The sequence below is a fragment of the Bufo bufo genome, chromosome 2 (genome assembly GCF_905171765.1).
Source record: "Bufo bufo chromosome 2, aBufBuf1.1, whole genome shotgun sequence".
NCBI classification, from domain to species: Eukaryota; Metazoa; Chordata; class Amphibia; order Anura; family Bufonidae; genus Bufo; species Bufo bufo.
The window spans coordinates 26,748,452-26,767,662 of NC_053390.1; the positions used below are offsets into that span (position 1 = coordinate 26,748,452).

Consider the following 19,211-nt stretch of genomic DNA (forward strand, 5'->3'; position numbering starts at 1 on the left):
TCCACAGGAGATAAATGTCTGATAGATGCAGGTCCCACCTCTGGGCTGTGCTCAGCTGTGTCCACAACTCCTAGAGAAGAGACTGGAGAGAGCTGAGCTCATGCCGGGCCCCGGCTTCATTCATTCTCCTCCTGGAGGCAGGGGCCCCTCACCAGGACAGTCAGGGGCCACGAATGATGACAACCCCCACTATCCTGTTCCCCATCTGCTCCTCTCACACCGCCGCTGACTGCATCTATTGTCATGTGATATCAGACATTTGCTGCTTTCACACATGCGGTTCTGATCCGGTTGTATTATATTGAAAACTAAGAGACCAGATCCGGCGCCATTGACTTCCATGGTTTTTGGTGCCGGATCCGACACGTTCAGTTTGCCACGCCGCACACAACAACGCTGATTGCAAGGCAATAAACCGGAACAGAACGCAGCCTGGTGCCCTCCGTTCCGTTTTCTCCTCATTGACGATGAATTGTCCGAAGCGCTGAGCTGCGGCTCCAAGAGCCTGGGCTGATCTCAAAACCGGAAAGGAAAACGCAGATGTGAAAGCCGCCTAACCCGTTACATCACAATGCAGGAATGATGATGGGAGTTATCGCCTTACAGCGTCCTCCAAGCTCCTCCCTCATTAATAGACCCCTGGCCACATACTCGATGGGCGGAAACGGTCTCCATGGTAACGATTGAGCCCGGCCTGAGAGGTGAGGAGGACACTGGACATTTCTGTATTAAAGGATGGATTTCCCCCAATAGATGAGAATTGTCGTCTGAAAACCTCATTCACAGATTATCACATTGAAGCACAAAGCAGCTCTCACCTTCCCCTCCACCAACCGAGCAGGAAGACGCGCCTGGATGCTTGGAAATATGTGTCAGGGAGCAGAGTAGTAGTAAGAGTATACTGAGGGGGCGGGGCTCGGGAGTGGTCACTGACCACATGACAATGATGTCATCACAGGTCCTCCCCTACCTTTTTTCTTCTATTCCGCTGAGAACCGCCCCTCAGACGTCGATCACATGACACTGACCTCATCACAGGTCCTTCACCACCTCTTCTCTCCACAGCTGAGCCCCGCCCCCTATATTGATCACATGACGGTGACGTCACCGCAGGTCCTTCAGCTCTGGCAGTGCAGCAGACACTGGGCAGGTCCTGGTCGGTAGTCAGGGCTCTTGTTCTCTCTGGTATCAGCCATTCCTCCAGCCTGCAGGTAAGATGAGCTGTGAGGAGACAGTGTGGTGGAGAGCTCAGACATGTCACCTCTGGAGATTCTCCTCCATTACACACAAGGAATCCTTCTCCGCTCCTCAGCTTAGTATGATGGGGGGAGTAGTAGTGGGGATAGTGGGGGTTGTCACCATTCTGTGCTGGATGAGAGAATCTGCTCTGTGTGAATGAGGTTTTAACCGCCAGGAGCTTAGATACACACTGCACTGCCAGGAGCTTAGATACACACTGCACTGCCAGGAGCTTAGATACACCCTGCACTGCCAGGAGCTTAGATACACACGGAGCTCAGGGTTTTTCCGTCAGTGCAGCTTTATGAGGGTCTGAGTTTTGCGGGATGAGTTGTACTTTTTCTCGGCCTCATTATCGGGGACATGGGACTCACTGATTAACCTTTTATTCCTTTTTTTAGAGGGCGGATGAAGAAAACCAGCAATACGAGCCTTCTCCTGAATGAGCCACCAAGGATGGACAGGAAGGAGATCAGCAGAAGAATATTAGACCTCACCTTGGAGATCATCTCCCTGCTGAGCGGAGAGGTAAACTTTTCTAGATTTCTCTCCTCTTTATTGTATTCTGTAACAAGTCAGACATCGGGAAGGAGAATCCATCATAGGAAGTGATAGGAAGAGTCCAGGGTCCTGGAGAACGGCCTCCAGACCTTCCAAGTGACGGAGAACCTGAAGATCAGCCCCCAGTATGGTGAGTGATGTGTCATGTGACCAGTGACCAATAGTCATGTTGTAGGAGCCATGAGAAGGTAAGTAGGCACGTTGTACCCAGGAGGAAAGGGCCGGAGGAGAGCACATGGCCTCTGAAGGGTTTATTCCCTAAGTGTCTCTCTCCATCCACAGGAGTACACAATAGTGAAGAAGACATCGGGGGACTGTGTGACTCCCATCATCCATCTCCAGGAGTCAGGAGGGCGGAGCAGGACCCCTCCCCCCATCACAGAGCCTCCCCCTCCCCCCCTGATACATGAGCAGAAGATCCTAGAGCTCACCCACAAGATGATGGAGCTGCTGACTGGAGAGGTGACACTGCTGGGAATGCTGGGAAATTCTCCAGTAACAGCACTGGAGGGGTCTGGGTGATGACGGTGTCATTGTGTTGTCAGGTTCCTATAAGGTGTCAGGACGTCACTGTCTATTTCTCCATGGAGGAGTGGGAGTATATAGAAGCACACAAGGATCTGTACAAGGAGGCCATGATGGAGGAGCACCAGCCTCTTATATCACAAGGTAAGAGCCGTCATGTGCAGTGTATACACGTGTGTGCAGTGACATGTAATGGAGGAGCACCAGCCTCTTATATCACAAGGTAAGACCCGTCATGTGCAGTGTATACACGTGTGTGCAGTGACGTGTAATGGAGGACCACCAGCCTCTTATATCACAAGGTAAGAGCCGTCATGTGCAGTGTATACACGTGTGTGCAGTGACATGTAATGGAGGAGCACCAGCCTCTTATATCACAAGGTAAGAGCCGTCATGTGCAGTGTATACACGTGTGTGCAGTGACATGTAATGGAGGAACACCAGCCTCTTATATCACAAGGTAAGACCCGTCATGTGCAGTGTATACACGTGTGTGCAGTGACATGTAACGGAGGAGCACCAGCCTCTTATATCACAAGGTAAGAGCCGTCATGTGCAGTGTATACACGTGTGTGCAGTGACATGTAATGGAGGAGCACCAGCCTCTTATATCACAAGGTAAGAGCCGTCATGTGCAGTGTATACACGTGTGTGCAGTGACATGTAATGGAGGAGCACCAGCCTCTTATATCACAAGGTAAGAGCCGTCATGTGCAGTGTATACACGTGTGTGCAGTGACATGTAATGGAGGAGCACCAGCCTCTTATATCACAAGGTAAGAGCCGTCATGTGCAGTGTATACACGTGTGTGCAGTGACATGTAATGGAGGAGCACCAGCCTCTTATATAACAAGGTAAGACCCGTCATGTGCAGTGTATACACGTGTGTGCAGTGACATGTAATGGAGGAGCACCAGCCTCTTATATCACAAGGTAAGAGCCGTCATGTGCAGTGTATACACGTGTGTGCAGTGTATACAGTCGTCTGTACCGCTCATTATAAGGAGGATCCCTACTATTTGGTCTTGGTGGAAGGCACCCAAGAGTCTAGAAGTTGTGTACCGGGGGCGCTGTGTCCTGTGTGTACAGGTGGTCATACACCTCCTAGGTAAAGGGAGATAAGGTTGGTGCCTCGTTCAGATTGTGGCGAATGGTCACTCATATAGTCTGGTGCAGGGTTAAAGTGGTTGTCTCATCTCTGACAATGGGGGCATATCGCTAGGACCCACACCTATATCAAGAATGGAGCCCTGAAAGTGGTGGAGGAATCACTGCGCAGCCACCCTCCATTCATTTCTATGGATTAGACGAAAATAACCAAGAACCGTCTCAGCTAATTCCGTCGGGCCCATTTAAGTGAATGTGAGTGGTGGCCGGTCATGAGCGGTGCGCTCTCTTTCACTTTTATGGGGAGAGCGCTTGGTGACCGGTTCGGAGTCCTCCAGCCACCACTTTGCGGGGCTCAGTTCCCGATAGGTCCCTGCGGTGGGACCCATACCTATAAGACAATGGAGGCATATCCTAGCGACATGCCCCCCATTGTCTGAGATGAGACAACCCCTTTAAGAGCCTGGATATAAGGCAAGTAAGGGGTTGAATTTTGATCTCTTGGTTTGATCCAGTCGGGGGATGGGATAAGATGTAGGGGACGTCGGTGACTCCCTGGATATAGAGGGAAGGAATAGAAAGCGAGTTAATATCGGTCTGGACAGGAGCTCACACAGACTGGATCTTCAGCTCACACAGACGGGATATCCATACACAATAAATTGCGCTCGACCGATGTTGGCGGGGCAGGGCGACTATCTGATGTGTATGGGGGTCTACTGACTGTACCCAAAAAAGATAATGTGACGGGAATATTGAGTTCATCATGCCCGTTTCTCTCTTCCACTAGTGGTGTCCTGCAGCAGCTCACTGCCGTCTCCCAATCCAGAAGACATGGAAGCTGACGCAGGAGTATTTGCATGAGGGGTTGGAGGAAGAGCTTCCAGGAGCAGAGGGGTTAATGTGACCGTTTTTTGAAAGTGTATGGCCGCCTTAGGCCTCATTCACACACGTGTATTCTCCTCCATGTGTGATCCGTGTGTGCAATAGACTGTGCGCTGACCAGTACAAGTCACAGGAGTTTAGATACACACTGCCTTCCAGGAGCTTAGATACACCTGGAGCTCAGGGTTTTCCAGTCAGTGCAGCTTTATGAGGGTCTGAGTTTTGCAGGATGAGTTGTACATTTTCTCGGCCTCATTATCGGGGACATGGGACTCACTGATTAACCTTTATTCTTTTATTTGGAGGGGGGATGAAGAAAACCAGAAATACGAGCCTTCTCCTGAATGAGCCACCAAGGATGGACAGGAAGGAGATCAGCAGAAGAATATTAGACCTCACCTTGGAGATCATCTCCCTGCTGAGCGGAGAGGTAAACTTTTCTAGATTTCTCTCCTCTTTATTGTGTTCTGTAACAAGTCAGACATCGGGAAGGGGAATCCATCATAGGAAGTGATAGGAAGAGTCCAGGGTCCTGGAGAACGGCCTCCAGACCTTCCAAGTGACGGAGAACCTGAAGATCAGCCCCCAGTATGGTGAGTGATGTATCATGTGACCAGTGACCAATAGTCATGTTGTAGGAGCCATGAGAAGGTAAGTAGGCACGTTGTACCCAGGAGGAAAGGGCCGGAGGAGAGCACATGGCCCCTGAAGGGTTTATTCCCTAAGTGTCTCTCTCCATCCACAGGAGTACACAATAGTGAAGAAGACATCGGGGGACTGTGTGACTCCCATCATCCATCTCCAGGAGTCAGGAGGGAGGAGCAGGACCCCTCCCCCCATCACAGAGCCTCCCCCTCACCCCCTGATACATGAGCAGAAGATCCTAGAGCTCACCCACAAGATGATGGAGCTGCTGACTGGAGAGGTGACACTGCTAGGAATGCTGGGAAATTCTCTAGTAACAGCACTGGAGGGGTCTGGGTGATGACGGTGTCATTGTGTTGTCAGGTTCCTCTAAGGTGTCAGGATGTCACTGTCTATTTCTCCATGGAGGAGTGGGAGTATATAGAAGGCCACAAGGATCTGTACGAGGAGGCCATGATGGAGGAGCACCAGCCTCTTATATCACAAGGTAAGAGCCGTCATGTGCAGTGTATACACGTGTGTGCAGTGACATGTAATGGTGGAACTACACAAGTTATGCTCTTTTAACATCATGTTAAAGATCTGCAGAGAACACTAGTAGGAGCTCAGTGCAAACAGAATATCTGAGCTTCTAATTAAGTGTTCTTGCATGGCAAGATGTATATACACTCACCTAAAGAATTATTAGGAACACCATACTAATACGGTATTGGACCCCCTTTTGCCTTCAGAACTGCCTTAATTCTACGTGGCATTGATTCCACAAGGTGCTGATAGCATTCTTTAGAAATGTTGGCCCATATTGATAGGATAGCATCTTGCAGTTGATGGAGATTTGAGGGATGCACATCCAGGGCATAAAGCTCCCGTTCCACCACATCCCAAAGATGCTCTATTGGGTTGAGATCTGGTGACTGTGGGGCCATTTTAGTACAGTGAACTCATTGTCATGTTCAAGAAACCAATTTGAAATGATTCGAGCTTTGTGACATGGTGCATTATCCTGCTGGAAGTAGTCATCAGAGGATGGATACATGTTCTCATTCTGTTTACGCCAAGTTTATTCAAGTTTAGTTTATTCTCCTCTGACCTCTAGCATCCACAAGGCATTTTCGCCCACAGGACTGCCGCATACTGGATGATTTTCCCTTTTCACACCATTCTTTGTAAACCCTAGAAATGGTTGTGCGTGAAAATCCCAGTAACTGAGCAGATTGTGAAATACTCAGACCGGCCCGTCTGGCACCAACAACCATGCCACGCTCAAAATTGCTTAAATCACCTGTAACGGAACGCCTAGCACCCCGACCAGGTACCTCCGTTGAATGGATGCTCCTAGTGCTTTCCGAGGACTCCAAGCACTCCACTTGACACCGTACCGCCGAAGCTTGGTTGAGGTCTCACCGTCTCCTACCCACCCTGGACCTACGACAAGGCTCCAGGCTCCAGTGGGTGAACCTCTCCTAAAACCAGAGAGCAGGAACAGCTCTTAAAAGAGCTAGTAGTTATAGCCAGGGGAGTATAGCAAATCTCCCAGCGTATAGCAATCCCCAGCGTCGATCAGTTTCCCAAACATCAGCCATAAAACAGGAACACTTTATTGAGGGCTACCCGCCCGTATTTATGCAGGTCCCCATCTGGTGGACACGCCCCTAGGGGACCAGAATGAAGACTGTGACACAGGACAGATATGCAGCAATTCAAGATACACAGACACAAGACATCCCCACAATGCATCGTGGTTTCCTCCTCTCTGCCCTGGAGACACCCGAGGAGCAATTCAATTATCTCTCAGGACAAAGGGAAATCACCAATACACATCTGGGAACAACAGGACAGGAATCACCATTTAAACATACAATGTCACAACCCTTACAGTAAACACAGACATTTAACATATCCACAGATAGCTCAAGTCTGAGTGCATATTATTAGGTGAATGGCACTCAGACAACATGAATACAATAAAATGAGCTATCTGAGTATCCTCGCATAACAAAATACAATTGCAAAGACAGATTTAAGCTGTGCGGCCGGTCTGTCTGCTCCTTTAAAGTTAGTATGGGCCATAATCCTGAGGCAAGAGGCTGGTAGCCAGGCCCCTCCGAAACCCAGTGGTGAGGTTGGTTTCGCCACATCACCTTTCTTTCCCATTCTGACATTCAGTTTGGAGTTCAGGAGATTGCCTTGAACAGGACAACCCCCCTAAATGCATTGAAGCAACTGCCATGTGATTGGTTGACTAGATAATTGCATTAATGAGAAATAGTGAGTGTATATTCTTATTATTATAGCCAAATTTACCACCCTAACTCCTCCCACAGTTTTTACACTACATAGACAGTAATATACGGAAACGTGCGGATTGTTCTTAATTGGTGTGCTATTACTTTGTGGAACGTTTCGCCGAATGGTTCACAAAATATCTGCGTTTTTGTGCCGAAATTTGTCGCTTAGGAATGAATGGCGGAATGTTCAAAACTAGAGTGGGAGCTGACAAAAGCTAGAGTGTGAGCTGAAAAATCAGGACATGATATCTAAACTGCCACCACTCCCTCATTGTCAAGCCAACCGACACAAATCCTAATATCAAAACGTTCAGCTATCCCTGCTGCCAATAAAAATATCCACGGCTAAGCCATAGTCCTGATAGTTTTCACAATATGACTATTTGTTTGCAACTCATGCCGCCCATTGACATTCATTGAAACTCCACTCTAGCTACCTCAAATTTGAAGGGCAAATTCTAAACTGCGTCTGTGCCTTCAGTTTTAATATTTCAGAGACATAATATGCATGAAAATGTAGGTCTGGGTCTTGTGATTCTCACAATATCAAGCTCTTCGCTGTAGGATTTATATTTTATTTTTAAACTAAACCATTTGAAGATGGCAACCACCAGTGAAGTGAGCAAGTTGGAGCAGTTTGTTTTTAACCGCTCTTCTCTGCCCTTGTTGTAGAGTGAGTTTCTATAGGAACCCAGGTGTGTGAGCAGCCAGCAGAGTGACAAAAGCTAGAGTGTGAGCTGAAAAATCAGGACATGATTTCTAAACTGCCACCACTCCCTCATTTTCAAGCCCACCTACACAAATCGGCTGCTAATGTTTTTATAAATGTATGTTTTAACCCCTTCAACCCCGGGCCTGTTTTCACCTTCCTGCCCAGGACTTTTTTTGCAAATCTGACATGTGTCACTTTATGTGGTGATAACTTTAAAACGCTTTGACTTATCCAGGCCATTCTGAGATTGTTTTTTCGTCACATATTGTACTTCATGACACTGGTAAAATTGAGTCAAAAAAATGAATTTTTATTTATAAAAAAAATACCAAATTTGTCAAAAATTTTCAAGTTTCAATTTCTCTATTTCTATAATACATAGTAATACCTACAAAAATAGTTACTTTACATTTCCCATATGTCTACTTAATGTTTGGATCATTTTGGGAATGATATAAATTTTTTTGGGGATGTTACAAGGCTTAGAAGTTTAGAAGTAAATCTTGAAATTTTTCAGAAATTTTCAAAAAACCCACTTTTCAAGGACCAGTTCAGATCTGAAGTCACTTTGTGAGGCTTACATAATAGAAACCACCCAAAAATGACCCCATTCTAGAAACTACACCCCTCAAGGTATTCAAAACAGATTTTACAAACTTTGTTAACCCTTTAGGTGTTCCACAAGAATTAATGGAAAATAGATACACTTTCAAAATTTCACTTTTTGGGCAGATTTTAAATTTTAATATTTTTTTTCCAGTTACAAAGCAAGGGTTAACAGCCAAACAAAACTCAATATTTATGGCTCTGATTCTGTAGTTTACAGAAACACCCCATATGTGGTCGTAAACCGCTGTAAGGGCACACGGCAGGGCGCAGAAGGAAAGGAATGCCATACAGTTTTTGGAAGGCAGATTTTGCTGGACTGGTTTTTTGACACCATGTCCCATTTGAAGCCCCCCTGATGCACCCCTACAGTAGAAACTCAAAAAAGGGACCACATTTTGGAAACTACGGGATAAGGTGCCAGTTTTATTGGTACTATTTTTGGGTACATATGATTTTTTTATTGCTCTATATTACGTTTTTTGTGAGGCAAGGTAACAAAAAAATTGATGTTTTGGCATCGTTTTTATTTTTTATTTTTACAGCGTTTACCTGAGGCATTAGGTCATGTGATTTTAATTTTTTTTAGAGCAGATCGTTACGCACGTGGCAATACCTAATATGTCTACTTTTTCTTATTTATTTAAGTTTTACACAATAATAGCAAATAATGATATTTTAGTGTCTCATAGTCTGAGAGCCATAGCTTTTTTATTTTTTGACCGATTCTCTTAGGTAGGGTCTCATTTTTTGCGGGATGAGGTGACGGTCTGATTGGTACTATTTTGGTGGGCATGCGCCTTTTTTAATCACTTGCTGTTGCAATTTTTGTGATGTAATTTGACAAAAATGGCTTTTAAAATTTTTTTTTTTACAGTGTTCACCTAAGTAGTTAGGTCATGTGATATTTTTATAGAGCTGTTTGTTACGGACCTTGCGATACCTAATATGTATACTTTTTTTATTTTTTTCACTTTAGCACAATAATAGCAGTTTTGATTGGTACTATTTTGGGGGGCATACGCCTTTTTGATCACTTGCTGTTGCAATTTTTGTGATGTAATGTGGCAAAAATGGTGCTTTTTTTTTTTTTTTTTTTTTTTTTTTTACGTGTGCACCTGATTGGTTAGGTCATGTAATATTTTTATAGAGCTAGTTGTTACGGACATGGCGATACCTAATATGTATTTATTTTTTTATGTATTTCACTTTAGCACAATAATAGCAGTTTTGAAACCAAAAAAATGATGTTTTAGTGTCTCCATGTTTTGAGAGCTATAGTTTTTATATTTTTTGGGCGATTGTCTTAGGTAGGGCCTCATTTTTTGCGGGATGAGGTGACGGTTTTATTGATACCATTTTGGGGGGCATACGCCTTTTTGATCGCTTGGTGTTGCACTTTTTGTGATGTAAGGTGACAAAAATGGCTTTTTTACACGGTTAAATTTTTTTTTTTATGGTGTTTATCGGACAGGGTGGATCATGTGATATATTTATAGAGCTGGTCATTACGGACGCAGCAATACCTAATATGTGTGGGTTTTGTTTTTTTCAGTTTTTTATTATAAAATAAGGAGAAAGGGGCGTTTTTATTTTCTTTTCTTTTTTACATTATTAATTTTATTACTTTAATAATTTTATTAAAAACGCTTTTTTTTTTTTTTTACTTTTTTTACTTTACTTTATTTATGAAATTTACTTTTGGGGGTCTGATAATGCATTGCCTGTTAGTGTATGACACTGAGTCACAGGTTGCCTATGAGACGGGCCTGAGGCTGAATCTCCTCGGCACCCGTAGAAGGCAGTTTCCGATGCTGTGCAAGGCATCGGCCTTGTGTCGCATCGGGTCCCCGCCACAGCAGTGCGGGGACTCGATGCGATCGTTCCCCTGACACAAACCTCTTCTATGTCGCAGTCAGCGCAGACCGCGGCATAGAAGGGGTTAATCCCTTTTACAGTGATGCCGGCGAATACAGCAGGGGCCCGGCTACCACTGACTGCCGGGCCCCTGCAGTGATTGAGTGCGCACCGCTCCGGTGCCCGCGCGATCACTATGACGTACTATTACTTCAAATTGCGGGAACTCAGTGGTTCCCATGACGTAACAGTACGTCAAAGGTCGGGAAGGGGTTAATGTAACTGTGAAGCACTTTGGGCAACAACATTGCAATTAAATGTGCTATATAAATAAATGTTGAAATGCATTTCTTAATCTATCAAGATTGCCATGTGCACTTTTTAAATTTTATCGACCAATTGGTTAGTGTAATGTTTACTATCTTTACTCACTCCAAACACTCCACACAGTTACTCTGCCCAGTCCAACCTTTCCACAGTTACTCCAACCACACAACAGTTACTCAAGCCACTCCACCCAGTTACTCCTCCCACTCCAGTTGTAGACGACTGGTGGAGGCAAGAACACTTCACACAATTACTCCAGAAATTGTAACTTTTCTAGTTCAGGCAATTATAACTGCATACATTCCTATGCAGTGAGCTCCCCCTAGTGGTTTCTGCAGGAAACCATATTTGTAATAGAAGGGAATCAGAAGATTTATTAGTATATTTATGTCAGTTGTCTGTTGTGAATACATTGAGAAATATAACGATCAGAATAAGCGTTGACCAAAAAATTGTGAATCACACACTTTTCTTATACGTATCATTGGGGGTCACAGGCATTGACCGTGGGTATAGTTGTTGCAGCTAGGAGGCGGACACTAAGCACACAAAGTGTAAGCTCCTCCCCTTCAGCTATACCCTTCCTACAGGGACTAAGCTAAATCAGTTTTAGCTTAGTGTCTGTTGGAGGCAGACCTCCCTGTTGCAGGTCTGCTGATTTTTGCTCTTTTTTTGTTTTTGTTTTTCCTTATTTTTTCTAGCAGGAGTTTCAGGCAGTCCGGTAAAACTGCCTGCACTCCCACCCAGGAGACGGGAGACCAGGGGGTCCCCCAAACTCCCTGCTCCTTCCTGTTCTCCAGAAGCAAAGGAGGACCAGAGGTTCCTACAAAGCCTCTGTTTCCCATCAGCGTTCGGATCACCATGGCCGTCCATCCCAAGTACCCTCTGTTCCGGTGTAGCGTCCCTCATCAAGGTGCCGCACACCGAAGGTGGTGATCCGGCTGAAGCCAGGGGGCAGAAGACGCCGAACAGGTGAGTATATATAAAAAAAAAAAAAAAAAAAAAAAAAAAGGAGAAAAGGAGATTGGGTTCCCTCCCCTCCACAAGTTACCTGGTCCCCACGAGGCTGGGCTCCTCCAAAAGGTCGCTGTGGGAGGCGGAGTTGGGGGTATGCAGTGTGACGGTATACAGTCGTGGCCAAAAGTTTCGAGAATGACAAAAATATTAGTTTTCACAAAGTTTGCTGCTAAACTGCTTTTAGATCTTTGTTTCAGTTGTTTCTGTGATGTAGTGAAATATAATTACACGCACTTCATACGTTTCAAAGGTTTTTATCGACAATTACATGACATTTATGCAAAGAGTCAGTATTTGCAGTGTTGGCCCTTCTTTTTCAGGACCTCTGCAATTCGACTGGGCATGCTCTCAATCAACTTCTGGGCCAATTCCTGACTGATAGCAACCCATTCTTTCATAATCACTTCTTGGAGTTTGTCAGAATTAGTGGGTTTTTGTTTGTCCGCCCGCCTCTTGAGGATTGACCACAAGTTCTCAATGGGATTAAGATCTGGGGAGTTTCCAGGCCATGGACCCAAAATGTCAACGTTTTGGTCCCCGAGCCACTTAGCTATCACTTTTGCCTTATGGCACGGTGCTCCATCGTGCTGGAAAATGCATTGTTCTTCACCAAACTGTTGTTGGATTGTTGGAAGAAGTTGCTGTTGGATGGTGTTTTGGTGCCATTCTTTATTCATGGCTGTGTTTTTGGGCAAAATTGTGAGTGAGCCCACTCCCTTGGATGAGAAGCAACCCCACACATGAATGGTCTCAGGATGCTTTACTGTTGGCATGACACAGGACTGATGGTAGCGCTCACCTTTTCTTCTCCGGACAAGCCTTTTTCCAGATGCCCCAAACAATCGGAAAGAGGCTTCATCGGAGAATATTACTTTGCCCCAGTCCTCAGCAGTCCATTCACTATACTTTCTGCAGAAGATCAATCTGTCCCTGATGTTTTTTTTTGAGAGAAGTGGCTTCTTTGCTGGCTTTCTTGACACCAGGCCATCTTCCAAAAGTCTTCGCCTCACTGTGCGTGCAGATGCGCTCACACCTGTCTGCTGCCATTCCTGAGCAAGCTCTGCACTGGTGGCACTCCGATCCCGCAGCTGAATCCTCTTTAGGAGACGATCCTGGCGCTTGCTGGACTTTCTTGGACGCCCTGAAGCCTTCTTAACAAGAATTGAACCTCTTTCCTTGAAGTTCTTGATGATCCTATAAATTGTTCATTGAGGTGCAATCTTAGTAGCCACAATATCCTTGCCTGTGAAGCCATTTTTATGCAACGCAATGATGGCTGCACGCGTTTCTTTGCAGGTCACCATGGTTAACAATGGAAGAACAATGATTTCAAGCATCACCCTCCTTTTAACATGTCAAGTCTGCCATTTTAACCCAATCAGCCTGACATAATGATCTCCAGCCTTGGGCTCGTCAACATTCTCACCTGAGTTAACAAGACGATTACTGAAATGATCTCAGCAGGTCCTTTAATGACAGCAATGAAATGCAGTGGAAAGGTTTTTTTGGGATTAAGTTAATTTTCATGGCAAAGAAGGACTATGCAATTCATCTGATCGCTCTTCATAACATTCTGGAGTATATGCAAATTGCTATTATAAAAACTTAAGCAGCAACTTTTCCAATTTCCAATATTTATGTAATTCTCAAAACTTTTGGCCACGACTGTAGTCGCCCTGTAACATGTTTCTGGGGCGTTCGTTTTCCAGTGCTGGCATGCAGGGCACATCAGCTCCTGCTCTGCAGCCGCGCAAAGCAGCTCTTCCTCCGGCTGCTCACTCTGTGCCGTTTGTGTCCGCCGCTGAGATGCGCCTCGGGGCAGTATTGCCCTTCTGTTTTGCGGCTCGGTTCCACTGCACTTCGGAGAAGCTATCCGCTCTCTGTCTTCATAGGGAGTATGGTCATGCGAGGAACGCTCCCTTCCAATCAATGTTCTGGAGTTGAGAGCGATTCGGCTCTCTGCGGCATTGGGCCGACCATCTCAGGGGTCGTCTGGTTCAGGTTCAGTCCGACAACTCCACGGCGGTGGCACACCTCAATCAACGGGAGCGGCACCCGGAGCCCGGCAGCCATGGCGGAGACGGCACTGATTCTCTGCTGGGGGGAGAAACATGTTCCGGCACTATCGTCAGTTCACATCCCCGGTGTCGACAACTGGATCTCGGACTTCCTCAGCCAGGACCGTCTCGATCCAGGCGAGTGGGCTCTTAACCCGCAGGTTTTTCGAGCCATCTGCGAGCGGTGGGGACGACTGGATGTGGATCTCATGACCTCCCGCTTCAACAAGGTAGAGGATTTTGTTGCGCGGTCCAGGGATCCCATGGCCCTGGCGTGCGACGCCCTGGTGATTCCGTGGAGTCTGTTCACGATTCCTTACGTGTTCCCACCTCTTCCTCTCATTCCACATCTCCTCCAGAAGATCAAGTCTGAGGGACTGCCCATCATTCTCGTGGCCCCAGATTGGACACGCCAGGTGTGGCACGCATCTCTAGACACCCTTCTCGCCGACGAACCCTGGCGTCTTCCTTTTCGGGAGGACCTTCTGTTGCAGGGGCCGATCTTCCTCCCGAATGTAGGGTTACTACATTTAACCCCTGTTGAAGCCACCGTACTGAAGGCTCTGGGTTTTTCGGATGCAGTGGTCGAGACCATGATTCGGGCCAGGAAGCCATCATCTTCCAGAATCTACAACTGAACCTGCAAGTCTTACTTTAGTTAGTGCAAGCGGCATGAGCTGCCTTCTGTTCAGTTCTCTTTGCCGCATCTCTTGGCTTTCCTGCAGTCGAGCATAGACTTGGGGCTGGCTCTCAGCTCCCTCAAAGGGCAAGTGTCGGCGCTCTCTGTCCTTTTTCAGCGGAATTTGTCTTTACTTTCGGCGGTTTAGACTTTTCTGCAGGAGGTGGAACAAGCTGCTCCCCTTTTCCATCCTCCTTTTGGATCCTTGGGATCTTAATCTAGTGCTCAACGCTCTCCAGTCTTTTCCGTTTGAGCCCTTGCAGCAGGTGTCGCTTCGCTTCCTGTCTTACAAGGCTGCGTTTTTGGTGGCAATTACATCCATCCATAGGGTGTCTGAACTTGCGGCTCTTTCATGTCGGTCGCCTTTCATGTGGTTCTTCACCTTGTGCACTCCTTCCTGCCGAAGGTGGTGTCTGCATTCCATCTAAATGAGGAAATAATTCTCTCTTCATTTTGTCCGGGCCCGTCTCATCCTCGGAAGAAGTTGCTCCATAACCTTGGATTTGGTACGAGCCGTTCGAGTCTATCTGTCCCAGACGGCATCTTTCAGGCGGACGGAGTCTCTGTTCATGATTCCAGAGGGGCTGAGATGAGGGCTGGCAGCGTCGAAGACTTCCATTTCCCGATGTATTTGTTTGGCCATTGTGGAAGCGTACCATGTTAATGCCCGGGCCCGCCCTTTCGGGTGACTGCTCATTCGGCTCGGGCAGTGGGGGCATCTTGGATGGTGCATCACGGGGCTTCGCCGCTTCAGGTGTGCAAGGCAGCACTGGTCGGCAATTGAAGCGCTCATTAGTATTCACCCCAAAAGACGCAGGGAATTTTTCCCCCACTTTTGGGGGGGAAAAATGCGTCTTTATGGGATGAAAAATAGGGTAATTAATTTTAGCCTTAAGGACCAATAAAATTTTCCCCTTTGTATTCCAGCAGTCATAACTTTTTTTTTTTTTTTTTAATTCTTGTAAATTCTTTTATTTTTTTTGCAGGATTAGTTGTATTTTTTTATTTTTAGGAATCATTTTGGGGTATATATGGTGTAGTAAATAACTTTCATTATTTTATTTTTATGAGGGGGAAAAACAGCCATTTTAACATTATTTTGTAGAATCTATTTACGCAGTTCACTGTGTGGTACAAATAACATAATTTTATAATGTGGGTCCGGACAATGATGGTAATGCAACATTTCTATATATTTTTTACTATTTTCTTTTCCTCCTGCAGTCTGTCAGCTCTGCAACTGCTCCCTCATTCTCCTCCATACTGAAGGGGAGGGGGGTGGCTGCTTTAGCTGCTCATATCTCAGGTTTGGTAGCGGCTAGCAATATGGGCTTTCCAAGCTGTCAAACAAAACCAGAACATCATTATCTTCACTACATGGGAAGATATCACTGTTAGAAATCGGGATGCATTAAATGAGGCTGAAAATAAAATCAGGTTTTATCTACCATTATTCCCAACTCGATTTCTAACAGTGATGTCTCCTGCTTATCTTGGGCTGTCATTTTGATATTGTATGAAAGCCTGGAATGCCGCTTTAAAACAGGAATTCTAGCTGCTACCAATCAGGAGATATCAGCAGCTAAAGCTGCCACCCCCTTTTCCACTGCTGCCTGAGTCCAGCTCGGACAGAACAGTCCAACTCTTCCCACAGCCCGATAGTAGGGTTTTTCACATTTTTAAGCTACAGTTTGTATCTGTAAGTAAAAGTGGTGACCAGTTGTACCACCAGAATATATAGTTATAGAAAGGCTTATAAGTTTAGAATCACATATGCTTTTTTTAAACTAAAGCCAGACTTGCAGCCTAGTAGGAAAGTTTGATTACTGATGTTATGATGATGATGAAAAAAAAGTCAAAAATTCTAATTTTTATTTTCACAGAGAATGCCAGTAAACATTTTAAGAGAGGCATCATGATATCATTAAATTATAACGTAGAAGATGATGATATTATGAGGCGCCCTTCAGGAGAAAACTGCATTACCGTTAATGTACGCCTAGGACTTCATTCTACTGATCTATCATGTAATCCCCCTAATCATCAGGAACCTTCTTCTGACCAATTACACATTGTTACCACAAGTACACGTCAGAAAGGTCGGAAAAGGTTTCAGTGTGGTAAGGAGTCCTCAAAGAGATCAAGTCTTTCTACACAAAGAGGAATTCACACAGGGGAGAAGCGATATTCATGTTCAGATTGTGGGAAATTTTTTACATATAAATCACGTCTTGTTTCACATGAGAGAAGTCACACAGGAGAGAAGCCGTATTCATGTTCAGAATGTGGGAAATGTTTTACACTAAAATCAAATCTTGTTACACATCAGAGATTTCACACAGGAGAGAAGCCATATTCATGTTCAGAATGTGGGAAATGTTTTGCAAATCAATCACATCTTGTTACACATAAGAGAATTCACACAGGAGAGAAGCCTTATTCATGTTCAGAATGTGGGAAATGTTATGCAGATAAATCGAATCTTGTTACACACGAAAGATGTCATACAGGAGAGAAACCATATTCATGTTCAGAATGTGGGAAATGTTTTAGACAAAGATCCAATCTTGTTACACATGAGAGAAGTCACACAGGAGAGAAGCCATATTCATGTTCAGAATGTGGAAAATGTTTTACAAAAAAATCAGATCTTGTAATACATGAGAGAATTCACACAGGAGAGAAGCCGTATTCTTGTTCAGAGTGTGGAAAATCTTTTGCAGATAAATCAAATCTCGTTTCACATGAGAGATATCATACAGGAGAGAAACCATTTTCATGTTTAGAATGTGGGAAATGTTTTACACTAAAATCACATCTTGGTACACATAAGAGAATTCACACAGGAGAGAAGCCATATTCATGTTCAGAATGTGGGAAGTGTTTTAAGTCAAAATCATATCTTATTACACATCAGAGATTTCACACAGGAGAGAAGCCATACTCTTGTTCAGAATGTTTTGAAGTGGTTCACAAAGAAATTAAGTCTCGTTAGTCAGGAGAGAGTACACACAGGAGAGAAGCTGAAATGTTATACGAGCAAAAAAAATAATAATGGATTGTACATGTTTTTATTCTATTTATTCTATTATATCCTGAACATGATTATGGGGGCCACCTTGCCTGAGCTGTTATTAATAGTATTTAGAGATATACTTTACAGCAGCCAACTAGGCCATAGACACAATGGACAGGAGAGGACTTCATTGACTTCTATGGGAGAGTTTACTAGGCATGCTCTCTGTCCTGTGCAGAGGTCAGGAGGGAGTAGATAAACTGTAATATGACCTGTTGTTTATGGTGGGTCCTGTGTTATCTATAAGGTGAGTCAAAAATGATCTGCCCTCTGGCTGCAGAATTTATTTTAATCAAATTTCAGAAAAGAAACAGATTACATTTTTTAAAAATTCCAGTCACGGCTGCATAGGTTTGAACGTGTTAAATCTGTTTATTTGTCACTGCAGTGAGAGAAACAATGGCTGCCCCACGAAAGAGCAGCAGCATGCAGTGATTCGTTTTTTGTTGGCTGAGGCTGTGTCTGATGGCGATATTAACCAATAGGTCATTTTCAGATGGTACATTCCCTTTGACATTAACGTTAGGTCTATGTGGCAGCATGTGTTGTTTTACATGGATGTTTTATGTGATTCAACAAAGAATATAGAATAAAAGAAAAAGTGTCTGTACACAATAAATTACCCTTGGTCGATGTTGGCGGGGATGGACGACTATCTGATGTGTATGGGGGGCTCCTGACTGTCACAGACTGAGGGGCCATGCCAAGAAACTCAGGACATGTCGGGAGCTCAGAGTCTCCTGCCTCCACACACTGCACTGCCAGGAGCTTAGATATACATGGAGCTCAGAGTCTACTGCCTCCACACACTGCACTGCCAGGAGCAGGAGCTTAGATACACAAGGAGCTCAGAGTCTCCAGCCTCCGCACAATGTACTGCCGGGAGCTTAGATACACACGGAGCTCAGAGTCTTACTTTATTTCACTTGAAAGGGTTAACTTATACTGTTTATTACTGTGTTACTGTATTTTATATGTTCTGATATGTAGATCCTGTTCATTATCACTGTATTTGCAAGACTCTATGGAAAGGGTTAATGAATACTGAGAGACTGTTAGGCCTTTGAATGAGAAGCTGGTAATTTTCCACAGCTGCCATAGAGTTTAAAGAGCCAGACATTGTTTACCACCAAACCAGACAGACTGACCTTTTGAATGTCTGGTTTAGCTCTGTTGTTATATCTAGAAACTTGTTTTTGTCTGGAAAAACTGCTGTGTCATTGCCATTGAGTATCATTGAAGTTCTAATGTAAGTCTATGAGAAATGGAAAGTGTAACAATGTATCTGTTTGTGCTGAGATTTTCCACTCCACCCCTCCCACTAGAAGGTTCCAGTCTAGCTAAAACTGTAAATAAGCAGAGCGGTCAGAGCCCCTAGTGTGCTGCAGTTAGGGACTAGTGGTTGGAGTGGAGACTCATGCCAGTCTGCATGAGTGACTAGAAGAAGATGCTGAGATGGGGACGTTGAGCCATGGGTCACCAGCCCTGGGACCAACAAGCCATCTGGACTACTGAGCTACAGACCGTGGGCCTTTGACCACGGTACCAGCCTTCTGAGAGAGAGAGGGACAGCTAGTTCAGGCCTTTCCTCAGCATCAAACCCTTCTTCTGCCAGGGAGGATACTGGAG

General features: G+C 45.1%; 1 protein-coding gene and 1 long non-coding RNA gene across 2 annotated transcripts; both read left to right on the forward strand.

The window, feature by feature from the left end:
- The first annotated feature begins 1,151 nt into the window (after window positions 1-1,151).
- LOC120991256 lies at window positions 1,152-2,133 on the forward strand. Its single transcript, XR_005776590.1, has 3 exons — window positions 1,152-1,211; window positions 1,643-1,767; window positions 2,083-2,133. It is a non-coding gene; the product is annotated as an uncharacterized LOC120991256 (long non-coding RNA).
- A 216-nt stretch (window positions 2,134-2,349) lies between these two features.
- Window positions 2,350-17,889, forward strand: LOC120991234 (oocyte zinc finger protein XlCOF6.1-like). Its single transcript, XM_040420096.1, has 2 exons — window positions 2,350-2,469; window positions 16,390-17,889. The coding sequence occupies exons 1-2, from the start codon at window positions 2,385-2,387 to the stop codon at window positions 17,499-17,501; spliced, it is 1,197 nt and encodes a 398-aa protein (XP_040276030.1). The 5' UTR covers window positions 2,350-2,384; the 3' UTR covers window positions 17,502-17,889.
- Window positions 17,890-19,211: the final 1,322 nt, after the last annotated feature.

Coding starts and splice junctions, on each gene's coding strand:
- LOC120991234 (XM_040420096.1), top strand. CDS start 2,385: ATGGAGGAGTGGGAGTATATAGAAGCACACAAGGATCTGTACAAGGAG. Junction 2,470..16,389: donor CCAGCCTCTTATATCACAAG/GTAAGAGCCGTC, acceptor TTATTTTCACAG/AGAATGCCAGTAAACATTTT.